Source organism: Tachypleus tridentatus, chromosome 10, assembly GCF_004210375.1.
Source record: "Tachypleus tridentatus isolate NWPU-2018 chromosome 10, ASM421037v1, whole genome shotgun sequence".
Lineage (NCBI taxonomy): Eukaryota > Metazoa > Arthropoda > Merostomata > Xiphosura > Limulidae > Tachypleus > Tachypleus tridentatus.
The window spans coordinates 173,822,439-173,846,883 of record NC_134834.1 but is presented as its reverse complement, the minus strand read 5'-3'; the positions used below and the strand labels follow the sequence as shown (position 1 = coordinate 173,846,883).

Here is a 24,445-nt window from a genome sequence, read left to right as displayed (position 1 = left end):
CAAAGCTACTCGAGGGTTATATGCGCTAGCCGTCCCTAATTTAGTAGTGTAAGACTAGAGGGAAAGCAGCTAGTCATCACCACCCACCGCCAACTTTCGGGCTACTCTTTTACCAACGGATAGTGGAATTGACCGATACATTATAACGCCCCCACGGCTGAAATGGCGAGCATGTTTGGTGTGACAGTGATTCGAACCCGAGGCCCTCAGATTACGAGTCGAATGTCTTATCACGCTTGGCCATGTCGGGCCACACTCCACTAAGTAGCCCAGTTTTGTTGAAAGTTCTACATATTTCAATATGGCCACTTTATCATCTTCAAATGAAATTTACAAGGCACAAAATAACTATATTTGTATATCTTTCCAACGCGTCTTTCTTTCATCAAAGTATTTATAACGTTGCACGGCTTGTTAACATTTAGTCTGATATAAGGAGACTTCTAGTGATCTAACAAAATATTCACTACTTAGACTAATAGTGATCTAAGAAATAATATCATTATCTTGATTAATAATGTGATATAAGAATAAAGCAAACAACCTAGTTTATCCGTGTGAAATAATGAGACATTCTTACTGTTAGGTTAATACTAATCCGAAACGGTTCTTAAGTTAAGCTTATTGTAAAGAAAGACATCTCATGTAAAAAACATTTCGGTCATGTCAAACGTATCTGCGAATTTTCTGCAGAGCTCCGCCCAATTTAGTTTTAACTGACGGAAGGTCCACTTTTGAAATTAATAAAATTAACAATTTTGTGCTGGCTCCTCTGTTGATACTTAACCCTAAGTTGTGTAAGCCTACAGAATCAAAACTTTTGGAACTTAAGGAATCAGTTGCAACTCATGCACAGAAATCTTTGAAGCCCACAAGGAGTAATAAACTACAGAGTTTTTATTTAAGTCTTTCATCTCCCATCCATGGACAACCAATCGGTAATATCATTTTATTTATATCAATATTTACCGTATTATTGTACTTATGTAACATCTATAATGTCGCCCCACGCTAGTACAGCGGTATGTCTCCGGATTTACAACGCTAAAGTCAGGCGTTCGATTCCCTGCTGTGGACTCAGCAAATAGCTCGATATGGCTTTGCTATACGAAAACACATACACTCTATAAGGGTAGGCTGTGGGGAGATAGGTGTAGCAGAGAGCCCTCATATTCTATATATGCCATTGTATATTGTCCAATCTTTTAAAGCCAACAACTTCTCCATCAAGTATTTCTTAACTTTTTTAAAGTTAAGTCTCGAAAATCAACTTTACTGAACCAGTTTAATTAATGAATTTTTCGTTAATACAAAAGACCTAGCAACTGGTATCTGTTCTCAGAGAAAAACTTATGTTAGCGCCAATACGATTCTATAAATTTCATACATAATATATACATACAATTACAATGTGTGACTTATCGTTAAACTAAGATATTTTGTAAACTGTATTAAGCTGTAATTTTGTATTGCTATAGTGAGACGTTAATTCTCCATACCTCTTTTAACTCAGGTATTGATGAAAATGAACTTTCCATCGTTTTGCTGAAGCTACTAATGAATTCTACCTTTGCTTGAATCATTACGATATACAAATTCTATATTTGATGTTGCTCAAAGAAAATGCGTTGTTGGGAATGAAACATCTGGAAGGATTGATTAGTGAACACAATGTTAATAAAGAACAATAATATTTTTTTACTTGTTATTTTGTTATGTTTCAAAGTGCTAATTTTCAGTTATTTAATCAATGGTTCCTGAGGTTTTCTCTCTCACTGACACAACACTTCTCATTATTCTGTCAACCAATGTAGTCGCTTATTAAACTTCAATGTGTTAGTCAGTTGCGATGCTTGGGTTGTACAAAGTATTGACTAAAAAATCATAAAATTCATATCTTTTGAGAAGCTCAAATTTCACAACCAATTCATACTGTGAGACATATAGCGTCCTTCTTGTATAAATATTCACAATTCACGTTAAGCTTGTGAAAGCACTTTACGAACTAACTCTGAACAACTGCAAAAAAATATTTATAACTCGGAAGGTAAGTGTTAGAATATTATTTTAAACTACTGAGAATGATAATGTTAAACTAAAGTGATTATTAGCCTCACCATATCCGGTCATGCTTCTTCTGACGACAGTGTATTTAAACGATAGCAATGTGCCGTACTTTCCACTGCAACAGGATAGGTCGCAGAGATTTCATGTCAAAAATACACCAATAATTTCCTATTCCTTTCATTATAGTGTTCGAGAGCAACAGTTTCATAGTCTTTGGATCAATAGCCTGATCGCACAAAAATCATTAGACGGCTTATCTAGCATATCTTCGTATGGAATAGCATTGATAGAAATGTCGTTCACTAGCTGTTTAAAGTATGCCACAGTTGAACGGAAATATCGTAGAAGTATTTTTATACTCGTGAGCTGTGTCGCTTTTCTAGTGGGAAATCTTTCTTGATTATATTACGTACTGTTAGATAGGACATGTAGACGATTTTTCCACTGACTTTTCTGTTAATGGGTTATTAATGTTACAAGAAGTTTTAATTTGCGTACCACGACTGCGACATTACATGCTGCAGGTCTCTTTTTAGGTGGTCCCAGTACCTGACGTTGATTCATATTCCCTTTTTTCCAATACCAATAAATATAAAGTATATTTCTTCCTGGAAATTCTAAAATTCAGGGCTGATAACATCTTTATGACCTGATTGGATAAAATTTTAACTTGGAAAAGGGTCGTTACATACCTTTCCCAAAAGTGGTTGCTTATAGGTGATACTAATACCTAAGTTAATTTTACCTGTTCGTCTTCGAGAAGAAATGATGAGCCAGAAAGCTAGATTTCTTAAAATGGTGAATCGACAAGTTAATATTCTTGTTCCCATAATGGAACAAGCTAACAAAGTGTCGACAGGATAAGACTAAATTAATAATTTTATGTCCTGAACAAGACAATGTTCATGTAGACTTACTTATTAAACTTTGACATTATATCGACTGTGTTTGCCACGTTATTTCCTAATTGGCATATTTAAAATAGTTTTACTATCACGTGCTTAACGTTCTATAGCTTCATAAAGTATTTTATTTGTTATTAAACACAAGCCTGCATAATAGGGTATCTGTAATTGCACATCACTGGTATCTGAGTCATTGAGAGAAGGAGGCTCGTAAAAAGAACCCATGTATTAGTAAATTTATAAAATATTGAATTAACACTCATACGGCTTTCGTGGCATCATGTCCGTATTACCACTTGTTCATTTCAGTTTAATGTGTAAGATTTCTAATATAATTTTAAACGAAACAGTTAATGTAGAATTCTAGTATTTCATTGAATTCATCATGCTTTACAACAAAAACAGTTGTTCTCTCAACCCAATAAGATTAAACTGTTCCCAACCTATAATAATCAATCAAAGTTTCACATGGGGTCAGTCTACAAATATTCGGAAAATTTAATTTATATTCACTTACATTGATAATTTTCTAACAAAAAGTAACTTAATCCTACTCTTTTTAGACCAAAGTTCAAATGTCAGATAATTATGTGTCTAGCTTGGTCTTTCACAAAAAATGCAGCCCACGAATATCAGTCTCATAAGCATGTTCGAACATTTAATACTACTATGTATCTTATATAAAAATTATGTTTCACCATAGTCTAATATTGGTATCTTCAATATATCTAAGTAAAATTGCAGTCATGAAAAGTATCACACACACACACTAAATCATTTAATAAGAAAACTTCAAGTTACAAAAGTTATTTTATTCAAAATGTATCAAAATAATGTGTATGCATCTTATCTTTGGAGATTTTAAGAACAAATCTGAAAATTAACTGATAGTGGTGTTGCTTCTTATAATAAAAAAATATGGCCTACAAAAAATACGATTCTTTCACGTTTTATAAATCCATCGTATTTACCATTCAACGTTTATTATTACAGAATATATTTTTTATATCACTGTTAACATCAGTAGCTAACGAATTTATCTATTTTTCCACGTTACATAATGATACAGAAAGCTAAATGTACCTTTATGGCACTCTCAATATATGAGGATATAATGAGAAGTTATTTTCTGTTTTAAAGTACTACTTTCTGTTTGCCATCTAGAACTCACATATTTCTAGCGTAAAACTACTTCTGTTTGCTAATATAACTCATTAAGATATACTGCTATCTATCTTCTTCTAGTTTTGTTTAGACAAGTAAAAAAATATCAGTATCACCAATCTTACAATTTGCTTCGTGTTTTTTCAAATGTATCTGAAAGTTAAGTTCCACTGATAAACTGACAGTTAGGTGACATTTGATATTTAAGAAAGACACAAAGTAATATATGCATGAATTATTACAATACTGGGCTGCCAAGGATTAAGTAACTATGATAAATATCAGTTAGAGTAAAATTATTGTATATTTTCTACTCAGTTAGACTCTCCTAATGACCTTTATATATTAGACATATGAATGTCGATTATCCCAGGGCCTGGCATGGCCTAGCGCGTTAAGGCGTGCGCTTCGTAATCTGAGGGTCGCGGGTTCGCGCCCGAGTCGCGCCAAACATTCTCGCCCTTTCAGCCATGTGGGCGTTATAATGTGACGGTCAATGGTTGGTAAAAAAGAGTAGCCCCAGAGTTGGCGGTGGGTGGTGATGACTAGCTGCCTTCCCTCTAGTCTTACACTGCTAAATTAGGAACGGCTAGCACAGATAGTCCTCGAGTAGCTTTGTGCGAAATTCAAAAACAAAACAATTATCTCAACTTCAGAAGCAACCTAATTACTTGTCATGCAATATCTGAACATAGTGAAAACAATAACTATTATATTTCACCTGATATATAAAAACACAGAACATTGATTGTAACTTTAAAAATTAGATTCCTTTCATGTAGGTATGGAGAATTTGTAAACATTATAATATTTATGGTAGACCTCAATAAATCCCAGGCGAGAGTGCGCTATGGCGACTAAAAATTTCAGTATTTTCGATATTTCACTTAACTTACGTATGTTAATTTAAACGTGTTGGGCTACGATGAATTGCAAATGTTGTATAAGCAAATCAAAAATCACTGATTTGTAACTGACGATTTCTATAGTGTTTAAGTGAAAAGATAATACGTATTCAAAACATTGTTTCATAATCTATGTAAAAAAATATCTGTTTTGAAATGTGATATAGTTGATAATCTAGTCTGAGAGCCAACATAATGTTTCCAGCTGGGACACCATTTTTCTGGAGATTTTTAACTTTAATGGAACAGAATGCTTAATCTCATATTGTCAAAGAGAACATTTGAAATTAATATCACGCAACAGACCCAATGTGGCAAACACAAGAAACACTGTTAAAATAATATGTTTACAACAGGATAATATATCAATGAAAACCAGAGTACAGATATGAATAAGAATAAAAAATAATTGTATGTTATATCTTAACACACTTGAAAACATGCTATGACATTAATATATAAATTATGTGTTTGTCTAAAGTTTGAAATGTGAAGAATAAATATTTGTGTGTGTGTGCAAGAAAAGATAAATGTGAGCTTATGAACAAACACTAACATGGACAAAGTTATAGTTGTACTGATCTCGGGTGAATGGTAACAAGTTAATATACGAGTTCATTTTCATCATATTGTCTATTTTTCTTGACTGTAAATGAATGATGGACGGTTGGAATTTCGAAGTGGCTAATCTTATGGTCATTATTATTGGACTGTTTAGTCACAGATTTAAAAACATTATGGATTTTACAGATGTGCTCGCATCTTCATTCAGACAACATGAATTTTTTACTTCCTACATACAGCTTTCCACAATATGAACAACTGATGCAATAAATTAAACATTTGTATGTACAGATGAAAACTGTTTTGGTTGCATACGTGGATTTGGATATAAACACAGGAGTACTGGTGTTGTTGTAATGGCATGTGTTGTGAATGATATGACAATATCAAAGAGGCTTGAGTTTTATTATCATTCTTTTTCTCTTCAACTTTAGTACGTTTTTGTGATTTAACTTTGCAAAAATTTTACAAGCTAAATTGTTTATGCTTGACGGATAATTCGTGATCCTGAATAAAAAACCTGACACTCCATCAACTTTCTGGTCAAAATCGGATTCAGGATTGCATAAACGACGTAGATGGCGAGATTGTAATTTGGTAATGACATTTTAGTTTTTTTAGGATTGTTAGAGTTATAAAGAAAAAAAGAGTGAAAGTCATTGCGTTTATCATAGACGAATGTTTAAATAATATTCTCTGTATTTAAGGTATGGGTGATCTCGAGAAAGTTTATAAAATGGTTTCAAACATTGCTCGTGAACTGAAGAGATTGATGATAGTTCTGAACAAAACTGACAAAATTATGTTGTTCATCCGTGCTAAAAGTTGAAACTCTAATGATGTCATCAATGCTTCGTCGGCATGAAAAACACATGGGTTTATGATAAATTTAAAAATTCTTGTGTTCTATGCGGCTTACAAACGGGTTGGCATGATAATCCCATTTTAATATCTATGGCTACATCCTTTATTTATTTGTAATATGAATCACTTAAATAAAACATATTTATTGCAAAAACTAGTTCGAACGTTCTTAAAGATTGTATGTTAACGACTGTAGCACTTTTCACTGATTGAGTAAGAATCTGGAACCTACAAGACCCTGACTATGTGGTATGACAGTAAATAAGGAATTGATGTCCATTGTGGATAGTTATTTGAAACCTAAAATTCCTTTTTGTTTTAATATTTTAAAAACTTTAAAGCCTAAATTAATATCAACGATTTGGATTTTGGTAGTAATGGGGTAGGAGTAGTTAAGGATATTCCGTTAGATAATTAATAAATATATTGAAAAACTTCCTTCATATATTCGATATAGGCTGAAAGAGTATGAACAATAATTATCACGGTTTCATTTAAAACTGCAGGTTAGCTGTTTAGAACAAGTTGAAAGGTTATGAGACGCAAAACAAAAACACAACATTTTGTTGGATGACAGAGTGTAAAGGCTCGGCATGGCCAGGTGGTTAAGGCACTCGACTCGTAATCCGAGGATCGCGGGTTCGAATTCCCGTCGCACCAAACATGCTCGTCCTTTCAGCCATAGGAGACGTTATAAAGTAACGATCAATCCCATTGTTCGTTGGTAAAAGAGTAGCCCAAGAGTTGGCAGTGGGCGGTGATCACTAGCTGCCTTCCCTCTAGCCTTACACCACTAAATTAGGGACAGTTAGCGCAGATAACCCAAGGGTAGCTTTGCGCAAAATTCATAAAAATAAACAAACAAACAAACAGAGTGTAAAAATCGCGTATTATGTTTTTAGAACACCAAATAAGTCTCTTTTTGACAAGACTAAATTTCGTCATATTTAAAGACGGGTCGATAAATTAACCATTAGGGATAATATGATTGTTTGAACAAGTACTTTAAAATAAGATACGACAACAGTACCTTATTAAAAGTAGTGCAGAAAAGGATAAATCCACAAGAAAATAAGCAACCTGAGTATCATTATGAGGACTGACATAGACCGTTGTATTGATGTTTAGGGTTAATCATATTATATTTCTTGTTTTTATAAGAACAGAAAAATATATCAAATTTTGAGAGACTTCAAAATGAAGAACAATCGTAGAAGCAAGTTAAGGATTCACCTAACTTTATTTTTCCGACACTGATAAAGCCTGAAAGATACGTTAGTTTGTGCACGGTTGAAGACGCCAGAATAAATCTCCCATCTCCAGTGTGTTACACATGTTCATGGTGCAAAACTTGCTTTTACGTCAACACCAGTACTTTTAAATTAAGACCAAACTCCACATACACAATCAATTAGTTGTTCACCTGTACATCCAACTACCTAATTTATTGCATCATTTCTTTATATCGTGAAAACTTTAGGTTGGAGAAAGAAGTCAGTTATTGTCTGGATGGGCATGTGAGCACATATGTAACATTTACAATTTGTTTTTGATTTCATCACACCACGGTGGATTTTTAGCTAACCTTTCACTAAAACAAGTAAATAGTGATATGAACATAATGTACAATAGTTGTATGAAAGAAAGTTCATTGTTTTATAAACCAAGATGCTATGTAAATAGTACATTAGTTTACCTTTAAGTTTTGTTAATAAACGTTTCAGCACGATGATACTTGTTAAACTGTGATTTTAATTGTTGTTATAACTTATATTCTGTTATGATAAACATTAAATGTATTGGATTTATGAAATATGAAAGTAATCGCATGATTTATAAATGACTAATAGTTAGTTAGTTATCACCATTAGATTTCATCTAGGAACATAGGGCCGCAATCGCTAGCGGATTCTTCAACAAGTATTTAAGTGAGTAGGTCCCTAATTTAGCAGTGTAAGACTAGAGGGAAGGCAGCTAGTCATCACCACCCACCGCCAACTCTTGGGCTACTCTTTTACCAACGAATAGTGGGATTGACCGTCACATTATAACGCCCCCACGGCTGGAAGGGCGAGCATGTTTGGCGCGACGCGAACCCGCGACCCTCGGATTACGAGTCGCACGCCTTACGCGCTAGGCCATGCCAGGCCCACAAATGACTAATAATCATTTTAAGTTATAACTATTATCTCTTTTTGTTATAAATTATGTTCGTTTGGAAAGGATGTCTTCAATGTTTTGGGTGAAAAAGTAAGTTTCAGTATCATAGTGTAAATAAAGTGGGCTTTGACATATAAAGAAACATATTTACTGGTTTCTTTGTAAAATTACAGAAACGAAAGCGTTACTTGTGTTATGCATCACGTAGTTTAAATGAGGGTAAAGCCGCGTGAACTTGCTATCAGCTGGAATGCGTCAGTCTTATTGAAAGTGTTTATGCTAACTTATTTATTAGCAGACTTTCGTTATTGAAAACATATGTATAGATACATATATGTGGCTGTGCAATAACATTTGCTTTGTTCAAATAATAGAAAGATTAAGATAGTATATGTGGAAACGCGATCGGTTACACTTTCTCGTTTTAATAATAGTTTTACACAGAACTTTTAAGACATTTAAATTAAGTCTGGACACTGATGACGTAATCAAAAGTTCAAATACTTTGACAAACCCTATAATGAGCTCCTCATGCTATTCAACTATCCATTTATAGTAACTTTAGTAACACAATTCACTATACATATAATACAGTCCGCTTACATACACTTGGTAAGAGTATCCGCCCCTAATAATGCACTTTCTAGCACCCTTTCGTGCAGCTATAACAGAATTTATGGAACTATGGTGTCACTCCTCCCCTAAGACAAATTATCTCTGTGATTTAAAATGTACACTACACGTATTGCTAGTTTGTTTCTTTTGAATTTCGCGCAAAGCTACACCAGGGCTATCTGCGGTATCCGTCCCTAATTTAGCAGTGTAAGACTAGAGGGAAGGCAGCTAGTCATCACCACCCACCGCCAATTCCTGGGCTACTCTTTTACCTTAACCACCTGGCCATACTAGGCCTACACTACACGTATTTAGATGACAAAAGATTAACAGTAAGTTTGGTCGAGTTTGTTGTTGTTTAGCACAAAGTAACACAATTTACTATCTGTGCTCTACACTCAAGGGGTATTGAAACCAGATTTTTTTTGTGCTGCAGTTTAACATTAAAAAATCACAGAGTAGCTATTCTTTCAGGACCACATTTTATAAAGTAAAGTGTTTAGAAGGTGAACAATTAAAATTAAAATTCATACAGTAGAGATTATCTTTATTAATTACATTGTATGCTACAGTAATGTGTTTTAGAAATTAAAGAACATGTAGAATACACAGCAAAAAACTTTAATGAATATTGTAATATTCTGAAATATATTTCTTTAAACACAAATGGTTTACAGTAACAAACATTGAACAAACGCAAATTTACAATACGAGAAGTTATAACAGAAAGCAATAACATTTGTAGTCTAAACGTCCACTTAATGAAATGTACAGTCATGTGAAAAAGTTAGGACACCCTATGAAAGCCTGTGTATTTTTGTAACATTTTTGGATATATAGATATTTAATCTCAATATTTAAAATACTGAGAGATTATAGAAATATAACTAAACAATTACAACTGAAGAAAAGACTTTTCAAGATCTTCTGTAAATGTAATTCTACAAAAATGCATATTCTAACTGAGAAAAAAAGTTAGAATACCCCACCTTTATTCCCACTTAAAATAGCTCAACTCACACACAAGTGTATCACACCAGATGCACATGATTAGAAGATCGTTACTCAGCATTTTGAATGAGGCTTGCCCTATTTAAACCTCAGACATTTAGTTTGGTGTGCTCCTGGCGGTTGAAGTGAGAGTGAGCACCATGGTGAGAGCAAAAGAGCTGTCTGAGGCCTTCAGAAACAAAATTGTAGCAGTTCATGAGTCTGGTAAGGGATTTAAAAGATCCCGAAAGATTTTGAAATCAGCCATTCCACTGTCCGGAAAATAGTCAACAAGTGGAGGGCTTTCAAAACAACTGCCAACATGCCCTGGTCTGGTCGTCCAAGCACGTTTACCCCAAGAACAGACCGCAAGATGCTAAAAGAGGTCTCCAAAAACCCTAACATGTCATCACGGGATAGGTCCACAGCAGGCTCTGGTTACTGTTTATGTAAAAGTGCATTCCTCTACAATCAGAAAGAGACTGCACAAGTTTAACTTGCATGGAAGGTGTGCAAGGAGGAAACCTTTGTTCTCTAAGAGAAACATCAAGGTTAGACTGAAGTTTGCCAGAGATAATGTAGACAAAGACCATGACTTTTGGAATAATGTTCTTTGGACAGATGAGTCAAAAATTGAATTATTTGGACACCAGAACAGAGGACATGTTTGGCGTAAACCAAATACAGCATTCCAGGAAAAGAACCTCTTACCAACTATGAAGCATGGAGGTGGAAGTGTCATGGGCTGGGGCTGCTTTGCTACAGCAGGACCTGAACAGCTCACAATCATAAAATCCACCATGAATTCTACCGTGTATCAGAGAGTGCTTGAGGATCATGTGAGACCATCTGTACGAAAATTAAAGCTGAAGCGGAACTGGACCCTGCAACACAACAATGACCCAAAACATACCAGTAAATCCACCAAGGACTGGCTGAAAACTAAGAAATGGAGAGTCCTGGAATGGCCGAGTCATAGCCCAGATCTTAAAGCCATTGAGATGCTGTGGGGTGATTTGAAATGGGCTGTACATGCAAGAAACCACTCAAACATCTCACAGCTGAAAGAATTCTGCATTGAGGAGTGGGGCAAACTTTCTTCAGACCGATGTCAGAGACTGGTAGATGGCTACAAGAAGCATCTCACTGCAGTTATTTCAGCCAAAGGGGTAACACTAGCTATTAGGGGGTAGGGTGTCCTAACTTTTTCCTCAGTTAGAATATGCATTTTTTGTAGAATTACATTTACAGAAGATCTTGAAAAGTCTTTTCTTCAGTTTTAATTGTTTAGTTATATTCCTATAATCTCTCAGTATTGTTGAAATTGAGATTAAATATCTATATATCCAAAAATGTTACAAAAATACACAGGCTTTCATAGGGTGTCCTAACTTTTTCACATGACTGTATTTCCTTAGAAGTATAGTAACAGTTTATATATATATTTGATTTTCATCTGCATCATTTATCTTTATTTATTTACTGAATATGAATCTCAGTATAACTCTATATTCCTTATATTTACTGAATATTAATCGTATTCTATTATATTATCCTGTTTATCTATATTAAACTATTTACTGAATTTCAGTGAGTTTATATCTCTTTTCACCGAACTAAAATTGTCGTTAATTTCTATATCTCTATGTAATAAATCTGATTTTTTTCTATACCACCATTTGCTGACATAATCGTAAAACAACATCTATTTAGCAATATCATTTATAACTGTAAATATATAAAGATGTGTTTTTGTAAATTAAGACAATTTTAAGTAATGGCTCAGTACTCATGACACATAAGAGGTTTGGTTTGGTTTTTGGAATTTCGCACAAAGCTACTCGAGGGCTATCTGTGCTAGCCGTCCCTAATTTAGTAGTGTAAGACTAGAGGGAAGGCAGCTAGTCATCACCACCCACCGCCAACTCTTGGGCTACTCTTTTACCAACGAAAAGTGGGATTGACGACACATAAGATATGTCAGCTCTTATCGTTATATGTGGAATATACACAGAGGATATTCCTGAAGGTTGGAGATAAGTACAAAGCTAATAAACATATATTAATATCCTTTGTTTGCAGACATGTACGAGCGAAACACTTCTGTTGAGCAACGACAGAATTCCTGGTTCACTCACAACTCTGGCAATTTGCAAAACCCATCACATCAAGAACGGTCAATGCCAAGGATGAGAGCTGTACTGATTTCCCTCACCCTCATCGGCTGCAAAATTCCGCAAGAAACAGAAAAGAACCCAAGATCATTATGGAGATTGATTTGCTTAACTTTCCTTCATTTATATCTTATAGTTGCTTTTGGTCTATGGATCCATATAGTTTTTACTATGTCTTTAACAGCAAGTTTGTATGTTTTAATAGAATTCGCTTGTGTCCTCGCAGCTACGATTATTGCAGACAACATGTACCTTCGTCAACGACAGATTGGATTACTTGTAACTGATGTCGAATTACGAAATTTCTCTTTCGACACTTGTAATCGTTCTAGGGTTAGATTTTGGTCTATATTTTATACTGTTGTAGGATGGATTTTTTTACTCGCTCAAGGAATTCTAGCATTAGCTCCACTCTGCTTTGACCGAACGTCCTCCATTTTGTATAAGGTTCAAGAAATAAGTCAGGTAATAATGCACGACGTTCTCGCAAAAGGAACAATTCTCTCTAGCTCCTTGCTTTATATTATGATATGTTTGAGTCTTAAGGAAAAGATCTGCGACTTCAATAGATTTACTCGAGGCCTGGAGAAAAACCACTTTTCTTTATCCCTACTATGTAAACTGCGAAAACACTACAGCTTATTTCGCTCTCAAATGTCCAGACTGGACAATCTTTTCGGGCCTGTGATCATGATGTTCTATATGTACACGATAATTAGTATTATCTGTTTAGTAACTTCGCTAATTTGTGTGGGTATTACAATCAAGTACGGAGTATTTTACCTCATGTATCTGTCCACGGTGCTTGTTTCCAATATTATTATTCTATCTTGTCTTACACTAGCAGCTTCATTTCTAACTGAAAATGCCCAAGATTTGACAACGTTTCTCACAGACTTTACAAACAATGATCTTGAAACAAAGTTCCCCATCCATCATCATCTACAGTTTTTTCTTCTGGAAATTCAAGGAGCAGGACAAGAGCTAACTATTTGTAAGATGGTCTCTATTACTCGAGGTTTATTTGTCGGACTTGGTGGAGCAGTTCTCACCTATATTGTAATTACGCTACAGATTAATCCAGAAACAAAGCAGAAACTTAACATTTAGACGTTGCATCAATGTTAAATAACATATGTTTGAAAAACAACACCAAGTTTCCATCTTACTATATAGCACTTATTATTCTCCCTCTTTGAAAGATGTATTTGAAATACTTTCCATTATTAAAATGTGTTAACATTTCAATTATGCAATTTGTCTTTTATTTATGTCCGTCCCACTAATTATATCATGCAAGTATTATTTACGATGAACTTATTGAATTAAAACTAAAATAGATGGGTTTGGCCAAGATTAATGTAACAAACTATGAACTCCATAGCTCGTTTGGTGGTGGATATACTGCCTTCTCTTTAAGTTTTATTACTCAAGTGCACCAATATTCGATATAAGTAAACAAACTATTTTGACTATTTCCAATTAAGCACAAAGCCACACAATGGTAATCTGCGCTTTGCCCACTATGAGTATCAAAACACAGTTTTTAGCAGTGTGAGTCTGCAGATATACCACTGTGGAAAGTAAACAAACTAAATTACATGTTTTAGTTTATTAATGAAAGCCATTTTTAAATAAATAAATAAATAAAGCCATTGTCAAAAAAATAGAATTAAACAAGTCATATTTGATTTATTTTCTTGTAAGAACGCTGGTCATTTAGTTTAATCAAACTTATTCGAACATCCAAACATTTCTTCCCGAAAAAACTTAGGGTAGTAAATACGTTTTCTGCGTTTACTAACTAGTTTTACTCCACTAACACTTTAATGATTATTAGCTCTCATATCAAACTCTCTTTTTAAAGAATATATTATAATAAGAATGATCAGTTAATAATATTTAGTATGTGACAAATGAGCTAAATGGCCAGATCAGAGATCTCAAGGTTGTGGCGTAGTCATTCCTGGTTTAGGTCTGTCTCGTTATAAAGAAACTAAGTTTGGTGACTTGAATGGCTAAAAATAATAGTTCGATAAACATTTGTGAACAGAATACAGATAGCTTAATGCGTTACTTTGCACTACGAAAACCACAAATCAGATTTAGTACTACTGACCAGAAAGAAGGAAATCTGTAGCCACATTGCAACTCTTAACTGAATAGGGAGATCAACTGTCACATAGCTGGAACTGAGCCATATCTGTTAAGTATTTATTAGGTAGTTAAGTTTTAAAGGAAAGCATAGATGATACAGTTTATTTATTCTTATATACATTCTTATTGATAAATTGATATGAAATATCTTCAGTTGTCTTTACAGTGTGATTTCATTGGACAGTAATTTTTGTAATCTCAAAGCTTAAGTGCATGTATTAACTCAATATTAACTTTCAAATACCGTTTTGTTACTGCGAACATAACTTAGTAATTGGAATATTTTGTAAGCATTTTGTTTTTTAATAACGTATGTTACATACGATGTAATGCAAAATAAAACAGTCAGTCTTACATTAGTGCTGTTTTTTCTTATTTCAAGATCAATTTGGAATGTTAACTCAGCAGAAACATTAACTTTGGTGGTACTTTACGTTTCAATAATCATCCTTGGAAAAAAAAAACACTTTACAAAGACACAAATAGTTCCACCTCTTTCTTCTCTATTCTTTCAGTTTTTGTTTTCTCACCGTTTAGTTTCTTTACAGGTTGAGGCCCAGCGTGGCCAGGTGGTTAAGGCACTCGACTCCTAATCCAAGAGTCACGGGTTCGAATCCCCCTCACACCAAACATGCTCGCCTTTTGGCCCCCCGCTAATACAGCGGTATGTCTCCGGATTTACAGCGCTAAAATCAGGGGTTCGATTCCCCTCGGTGGGCTCAGCAAATAGCCCGATGTGGCTTTGCTATAAAAAACACACACTCATGTTTAAAATCCTGAAGTACGTATTATTCTGTCTCTTAAATTTATTTATTGTATTGAAAAGAAAAGAGCAATAAATAATTTTAAGAACTCTTTAGGGTATTAGCTTTCCCATTTATTGTCATATAAAACGAAGACATTTTATTTGACGACTCCGTGAATTTTGCAGAACTTCACAACTCAGTCTAATTTATTATGATTCCACGTTAAATCTTAGTTTCTCTATCATTTAACGCTAACTGAACTTCTACGTGTTCATCTAATGAAACAAATCAGTAATTTGACCAATATTAAACTACTTTTTGTCACTTAAAAATACAACGAATATGACCAGAAGCACTAGTGAGTGTAATTACATAGAAATGCCATAAAGTATAAAACCTGGTTAAACAATCAATTTTTTTACAAAAATCTTTTATATTATACGGAAGCTGGAGAAAATCCATGTTAATTATGTGTACTGTTTAATAACAAAACGAAACAATACATACATTGGTTTGTAATGTATGCTCTCTCCTGTAAAATAATTCTGATAATCCTAATAAAGGAAGATGGTATAAACAAAGGAATATACATGGGCCTTGTTTGATCTTAATAGGGCAAAAAACATAAAAACAAAAAATATCTACTCTCAGAGAGCAATTAACATTTCAGTAACATGGCCCAATAATACAACATTAGCCAGTTTACGTATTATTTCAACAATTACATAAACACGTGAAAAATAATCACTTCAAAAACCAATTAAATTTAACATTAAACTAAAACAGTCATGTAAGTCAAACAAAGAACATTTTCAAGAAAAAATATTTACAATATACTCAAAGTCTGCAACAACATTTGCAATTCTTTTGACAGCTTCACTAGCTAGGCTTTCTTCCCTCTTGAAGTCCCTCTTCAACAGGTTGACATGGTTGATCTTCCTCCCATCTAACACTTTCACCTTTTAGTTCATTCTGCTAACCACTTTGTTGACTTCGACAGGTCAGTGAGTTTGTTGTTATTTGTGGGTAGCAGAACTAGCATCTTCTGTTTCATCTGAAAATGTTAATGTCATAGAAATGCTTCTGACTGTCTTGAGCTGCATATAACAAATAAGGCAAATAACACTGACTACAGGTACCTATCCCAGTCACGTGGTCTCTCGACAAGTCTTCTTTACCATTCTCTTTAATACCCGTTGACTCTTACAAAATCCATTACATCTTGCACAGTTCTTGAACCAGTTCAGAGCCTTTGTGTCACTCAAGACTTCTTTTGCCAAGCGATACTCTGTAGAAAACTTTCAGAAAGGCTACTGCTACATTTTCCATCTCTATATGGTAATGTGTTACAGGGTCTGCTACTGTTAGTACATACCGGTTGCCTTTGTAAGATACATGTGCCAGTGGTCTTCTAACGTTTACAGCTACGCTTCTGAATTTGCTACTACAATTGAACCATAGTATTCTACATTTACTTAAACAAACCTATGACAAACTATCGTTTCTAAACAAAATTAAATCCAACATTAACATTAAACTCTAAACAGTATTGTATATCTTAGTGTTTGTCGTGTTTTGTTGATTGGCATATCCAAACTAATTTAAATACAACGTATTCAACCCTGTTAGCTTCGTAAAGAAGTTTTTATTAAGGAAAAAACTAAAAAAATGGATATTTATACGTAGTTACCCTATACAGACTTGAAAACCCCATTTTAGTACTATACAACAAAACTCACGATTTTTTGTGCAAGTTTCAATGCGCGTAGCAAGATTAAGTTTTTTGTAAAAATAGTTTTTATGAAACATATAAACAATACATATTAAGTTTCTCAAAAACAATTATGATTATTACAACAGAGACTAACTTTACTCATTTATTATAGTTTTAAAAAACCATCGACGTCTCTACAGCTCCGTCTTTTTTACACAAATGTGTAAAATTCCATTTTGTCCATATACTTATTTCTGCAGACTTATAACGCTAAATACCGGGTTGTCGATTGGTTGGTTGTTCAGCGTGTATTGGCCCAAAGCTAGTGGGCTATCTGCGCCAAGCAGATTAAAATGTAATATCATTAAAGTATGTAAAAGGAAATCATGCTAAAACAAAAAGGCCCGGCACGGCCAGGTGGTTAAAGCACTCAAGTCGTAATCTGAGGGTCGAGGGTTCGAATTCCTGTCACACCAAACATGCTCGCCCTTTCATCCGTGGGGACGTTAAAATGTAAAGGTGAATCCAACTATTCGTTGGTAAAAGAGTAGCCCAAGAGTTGGCAGTGGGTGGTGATGACTAGCTGCCTTCCCTTTAATCTTACACTGCTAAATTAGGGACGGCTAACGCAGATAGCCCTCATGTAGCTTTGCGCGAAATTCAAAACCAAACAAAACATAGTCCAATTTTTAAATTAAAATCGTAAATAAAGATAAAAAGCCCAATGGCCCTTAAAAATTTAAAAATACAGTTGACGTGGACAGTAACACAGTAAAATGTGGGATATTGTGACTTGAGTGTCACACAGATCACACAATGGTGCACCAGTACCAGATAAAAGAAAGCAATGAGTTAAAAAACTGTGACCAATGCGTAGTCTAGCCAGAAAACTTCCTCCTTCCGATCATTACGAAAAGCAAGACGGCCGAAGAGCAATAGAGGGTTTGATCTGGAAAAGCTTGTTATCATGTTGCTCACTTCAAGTCGACTACCAACTAGCGTGGAATCTTAAATACAAAACTCTATCCCATGTATGGGACATTTTCGGTGTGATAGCACTAGAGCAGATAAACTAAACTGTGATGTCAGCAAGCTCGTTGCCGCGAATATCGGCGTGGTCTTGTATCTAGAAAAACTGGACAGAAGTAGACGATAGAGAGAAATTGACCACTCGGTTTTGAATATCGACGAGAACAGGATGAGAACTAACGCAAAGCGATTCCAGGCCCAATAGAGAGCTACGCAAACTAGTATAAATAGTACAGTTCGTGTATTGCATAATTTCTATGTGATCCAGGGTAAGAAAAATGGCATACAATTCGGCATTAAACACAGAAACTGTAGAGGGAATTCTGACTGCTACAACCGAATCACAACAAACCATGACAGAGCCCACAGAGTTAACAGGTTTCGAATCATCTGCATAAATGGAAATGGAAGGATGGGTTGAAAGATGTTCGTCAAATAGAAGATGATACTTCCAGTTGGGAGTTACACCTTCTTCAAATGACTCAAAGAAAGCTCACATTTGTGAACGGTAATTACCATTGGTGGAATGGTCTGATCAGTGGATACAGCTATGTCATTCAAGGACAGACACAATTCATCCAACTCTGCCTGAATGCAAAAGCTAAGAACAACAATGGCAGACCATCTATTCTGAGAGAACAAAACACAACCCCAGGTGGGATACTGTGGTAAGGATCGAAGTTCTGAAGAGTACAGTAAAGAGCTTTGCAAACAGCGAAGGTATGGAGGAGTTTCATGAGACTCAATGTACACACTCTGAATTGCAAAAGTGCAGAAGGTCTCTGTGAAGAGCCAAAGCCTCTGATGGTGAACAGGGCCCAGCATCTTTGAGGCCGAGATCCTGGCAGAGCCATAGACTAGAGATCCATGGTCCCATTTTGATCGAATAAAGACAAAAAGATTTTAGCACAAAACATTGATCTGCTCCCAGAGAGATGAAAGAGAGGACACAAAGGATGTTTAATGCCCTTGTACACTTGACACATAGCTGCTTGATGTGTGGAATACAGGTTAGCTTATGGTCAAAGATAAGCCCCAAGAACTTTTCTTCAGGGACCATGGAATCACAACTTCTCCAAGATAGAGCTCGGGATCTGGGTGAATACTTCATTTGGTGGCAGAAATGCATGCAAACAGTTCTGGAGCGAGAAAGGTAAAACAGTTTGCTGTGATCCACTTAAGTAAGCAGTTGAGGGCAGTCTATAGCTGTCATTCAATAAACCTCATATTGGACGACTGACACGAAATGGGGAAGTTTTCAACATAGAGACCATTTCGAACTGTTGGGGGAGTTGTCCACTCATGGTATTAATCTTTATAATGAAATGTGTAACATTCAATACACAAACCTGAGGGACCCCAAGTTCTTGTGGGAAAGAACAGGAAAATATCAAACCCACAAGGACTTGGAATCACCAGTTTATTAAAAAAAATTTATAAAAATGGGTAAATAGCCATGCAACCCGTATGAGTTGAATGTCTAGCAAGATACCATACCTCTACATTGTATCACAAGCTTTCTCACTGTAACAAAATACAGAAACAAGATGTTGTCGCTTGAGGAAGACTTCTCTGATTGATGTTTCAAGTCAAATCAGGTTGCCCATGGTTAAGCACTGTCATCCAAACCCACACTGAGTGAGTGAGAGGAGGCTGTTTAATTCTAGAAATCAAACAAGCCAAGCATTAACCATCTTCTCCAAGATATTACAGAGACACCTCGTCAAAGCAGTTGGATGGTAGTTCAAAGAAATCTTGGGATCATTCCCAGACTAAGAAAGAACGAATACAACAGCACAGTGCCAAGCATAAAAAATATTCTCCTGCCAGATCCAGTTAAATCCAACCAGAAGTAGAGAAGTAGAAGAGAAGTAGCATAGCATCTCATAAGGAATATCATTGGATCTGACTGATGTGCTGCTAGACAGATGTAAGAGTCAGCTTGAGTTCCACAATCATAAAGTGGCAATTTCAGTCATAGAGATGATCATTTCAAAACGAAAGAGGCCATTGGTCTGCCCGTATCTTCATGGCTAAGAAGGTGAAGGATGAATCAGAAATGTTAGATGCACGAGAAAAGCTTTTGCCGAGAGTATTGGTGATGCTCTGGGTAACAGCAACTTTCTGGCCACCAGAGAGCAAGATCAAAAGCTGGGCAGAAGTATACTGGCCACTAACCTTTCGAATCTTGTCCCATATGACTTTCAAACTAGTGGTAGAAGAGACGTTAGAAGTGTATTTAATCCAAGATTTTTCTGTCTTTGATGTCTGATTTGCCCACCATGTGTTCGGGTTCGTTGAAATGCAGTGTGGTTTGAAAGTGTGGAACACCTATTAAAGGTATCCCAAGCTCATTTTTTAGCTTTCCTTGCCGTTTGGCAGACAGGATTCCACCATGGACGAGGATACTGTGGGAAATGTGTTGATGTTTTAGGAATACACTGAGCAGTTTCTAGAACAATACAGTTAGTATTTGTCTACTTGCAAGATACACAAAATCAATATATATATATATAAAAGCCTGACACATCAATCGTTGAAGCCAAAAATGAGTCAACAACTAAAGACACTTTAATGTCCAATCTACATGATATTACTTGAACAACAAATTGAAAACATGACTTTATTGTATTTAAGTAAATATTTAGTGTGTTTTTGTATTTACCAATGACCAATATGATAAAGCTCTGTGGGCGAGAGGCAGGAAAACTTTAAATCCTTTGTACACCAACATTTATTCTCAAATCTTTCAAAACCAACTATTTTGATGTCAATTAGTTCATGATTCTTTCGAGTTAAGTTCTGAAATACTCAGTTTACTGTACATAAATATATATCGATCAAATCAAGAAATTTCAACTAGCTTAAAATAGACTAATTACATTTGTTTAGAATTATCGAGCTGCTAACATACCTTTCAAACAACCTAACAACACGTTTGATTGCAGGAAAAACTTGTGTTGGTGTTAGTACGATTCTAGACCTTACCTGCATAATTTTTTCTGTGTAATAATTCCGTGTAAGTTATTGTTAAAGTAAGATATTTTGTCATCTATATTAGATGCAACAGAGGTACATTAATTTTCCAACTTCTTTAAACTGAGTATCGATTGCAAAAATGAACTTTAATTCCTTGTGGTAAACTTAGCAGCAAATATCACTTTTGTCTGAATTGTTATTACATTCTTTTCTAGTTCTATATTTAATGTTGCTGTTGGGAATGAAACATCTGGAAGGATTGATTAGTAAGCACAGAGTTAATAAAGGATAATAAAATATTTATAACATCTCTTTTTTCTTAAGTGTACATTTTCAGTTTTTAGTCAATACTTTTTGAATTTTTCTCTCTCATTAATCAATACATTTCTGGTTATATTGTAAATCAATACAGTGACTTCAAAAAATGTGATACTTTCATCTGTGTGGTGCGACCAAAAAAGTACAGAGAAAAATCATTAAATTCATATCTTCTGAGAACTAGCACATTTTACAACTATAAACATTCCCCTCGGTGGACTTTGCTATAAGAAAACACACACTCATATAAACACACCCATAACTCACGTTGAGTTTGTAACACTCTTTAAAAAAGAAATATAAACAATCATGAAGATATCCATAAAACAGAAATCACATGGTAGAATTTTGTTTTAAACTTTAGAGATGAGTACATTATAGTAAAATGAGTACAAGTAAATCTCATTATGAGCACTTTCGATGTCTACTTTTTCATGTATTTGCAGGTTCATTTTGACAAAATAATTTCCTAGGAGAGAGAGTACTCCTATCGTCAGTCCTATAACTATTACAACATTTCTTGCTTTCTAGTGATGTGACAAACAGAAATTTTTACATTGAGAATAGTCGTTACATACCTTTCCTAAAATCAATCACATATGGATGGCACCAATACTTAGGTTAATTTTACCTGCTCATTTTTCAGAAGAAATAATGAACCACCAAGTTAGATTTCTTAAAATGATGAATTGACAATATTCTTATTCTTAGAGCGGATGAACCCAACATAGCGTCGACCTAAAGTATCATAATCTTACTTATTATTCTGGCTATAAAACAATACTAATGTTTTAATTTCACTCATTATTCTATTGCTATCTAGGTTGAGAGTGTGTTACTACCCAGGGGAACAGTATGCTTTAAGAACACACTTTTCTACCTAGTTTAACAGTGATATAGATTAATTGTACCATCAAGGTACCTTTTCTTATTGCAGAGTAAATAAATCATCACACAACTCAGAAGTCCACCTTGCTGCTTGCTCTATAACACATGACCTAATGTCACTATCATACACGTGGCTGAGTGCGTGATTCTACACTCGACAAAACAAAGTGAGACTTTTATAGGTATCTTTGGAACGCTTAAACGTCTTGGTTTTCATTTTTCTATCAGTAAGCTATAATCTTTGGTGGCTCATACAATGGTTCTGAGCTTATAAAGTACAAACCTTTAAATCACACTTCTGTCATATCTTGAACTCAGTAAGATAAATCTTATTGACTGATGTATTTGACCATGTCCAAGGTCTCAGAGATTAATTTACTCTAATCACGCCCAACAGAATTTCAATTTCAGGGTAAACTGGTAGAGATCCTGATGAGTAATGAAATCGAATTTGACATACACGTACCCTATGCATGGTATTGCTGGCACACAGAAATATAGCTAATAAAAAGAAGAAAAATGATCTCACAGATTAATTTAATCCTGCTTAAAATAATTTCTAATGCCCCAGCTATTGAAGATTCCCTCTCGTTTCCACTAGTGTTCGGTGCTTTTATCCTCTGACAACTTTTTCCTTAGAGTCTGTCACACACGTGGTGATTAAAGTGCTGGACTTGTAATGTGAGGGTTGTGGATTGGAATATATTTGAACGATCATGTTTAATTTCTACATTGTGTTGACATTTTAAACTATCAGTCAGTCCCAATATCTGTTAGTAAAATAGTAGTTCAACAGTTGTCGATGGTTGATGTCAAATTATCATTTTTGTCAGTAAGCTTTACTTTCTGTAATTGTGTTAGGTACCTTCAACATGTGGCAATTGCGAGTTAAAAAGAACGATTTTTAACTATTGGTTTTGGCATAAAGCTAAAAATGTACTATTCACAATCTGTCTACCACAGTGAACCTAACCCTAAATTGTAGTATTGTATGTCCATAATGTTACAACTAGACCATGAATGTGTATCATATAGCTAAGAAAGGATATTAATACTCGACATTACCTGTTGATTGAAATATAATGTGAAGCATCATAATTTTTTGTTGCTGTTTTATGTTGTCAGGCACAATGCTACCAACACAATGGGCTATCCATTCTCTACCCACCAAGGTATCAAAACATTACATTTGAATTACAATCCTTTTGACTTACCGCTCAGCCACAAATGGAGGAGTCTCATAAAAGGAACTCATGTACTTGTATAAATACCATTATAGAGATTATTAAACTAAGAAATGATTTTAAAAAGAGTGAAACAATCATTGTAACCACTGTATATTTATAAATGTGTAAAAGAAAATCACAAGATTATTTTGATGTGTTTTCAACACAATAGCTTCAAAATAGTGGATTTTCAGGTTAAATTTATTGTGAAAATATTTTTTTTGCAAAACATAAGATGCACATAAGGTTTATCAAGTGTTTAAAATTATTAAAACCAAGCACAATTTTAATAACTTATTTTATGTCTAGTTCTCAGTCATCCCTGTGTTTCAGAATATTGTCCCAATACTTCCCTTAGGAATGTGCTCAAACCTTCAAGTTTTCATTTTTAGTGAGTAAACTTTACATAAAATCTTTACAGTTGTGTTCGGCAACAATTATGAATAAAACTTGTAGAATGGACAGCAAATGCCTGTTGTGAAAACGCAAGTGTAGAGGACAAAGTTTCGAATGTCTTCTGCCTTTTGTCTTCAGTTTTGAGATACTGTAATTTCAGTGTTTTAATACAGCTAGATAAAAGCTATCATGTGTAAATCTATTAGTCTCATAATTTAATATGGTTAGAACAAAGCAATGAAATATAAATATCCTATTATCTTATGATTACAACAAAACAACCATATGCAAATGTTCAACAAACTCATGCTACATGTACTTAATATAGAAAAAGGTCCAGTGATAAAAGTACTTCCTACAAAAGTTTTTAATGTTAATGATGCAAATAAAATTATTCTAAAAAAGCAATTTAAAAAATTGTTCATGGATTATATGTTATAGTTATTCTAGATTTCTTAGGTTACTAAATTACTAATAACACTAAAAATTGTTCAAAAACAGTGAAAGAAAGAAAAGAATTAGATGGATGGCACAAGAAAAATACAAAGATCTTAAAAATTATGTTAATTGGATCAAAGAGAAAA

The 24,445-nt window shown here is 34.5% G+C and overlaps 3 protein-coding genes across 10 annotated transcripts in view; 1 reads left to right on the top strand and 2 right to left on the bottom strand.

The window, feature by feature from the left end:
• LOC143230943 (uncharacterized) overlaps positions 1 to 15,225 on the bottom strand; it is a 46,274-nt gene extending 31,049 nt beyond the window's left edge. Inside the window, exon 1 of the mRNA XM_076465284.1 lies at positions 15,096 to 15,225. The gene's annotated coding sequence lies outside the window, so the exon portion shown is untranslated. The remainder of the gene's footprint in view (positions 1 to 15,095) is intronic.
• On the top strand, positions 1,921 to 13,594 carry LOC143230945 (uncharacterized). The gene is made up of 2 exons (XM_076465286.1): positions 1,921 to 2,047; positions 12,317 to 13,594. Exon 2 carries the CDS (start codon positions 12,319 to 12,321, stop codon positions 13,516 to 13,518), a length of 1,200 nt encoding a protein of 399 aa, XP_076321401.1. The 5' UTR covers positions 1,921 to 2,047; positions 12,317 to 12,318; the 3' UTR covers positions 13,519 to 13,594.
• LOC143230946 (trafficking protein particle complex subunit 2-like protein) overlaps positions 14,082 to 24,445 on the bottom strand; it is a 33,625-nt gene continuing 23,261 nt past the window's right edge. For 2 of the 8 annotated variants that reach the window (XM_076465291.1, XM_076465297.1), the window contains exon 7: positions 14,082 to 15,310. The gene's annotated coding sequence lies outside the window, so the exon portion shown is untranslated. The other 6 variants (XM_076465290.1, XM_076465296.1, XM_076465292.1 and 3 more) reach the window with 4 other exon arrangements.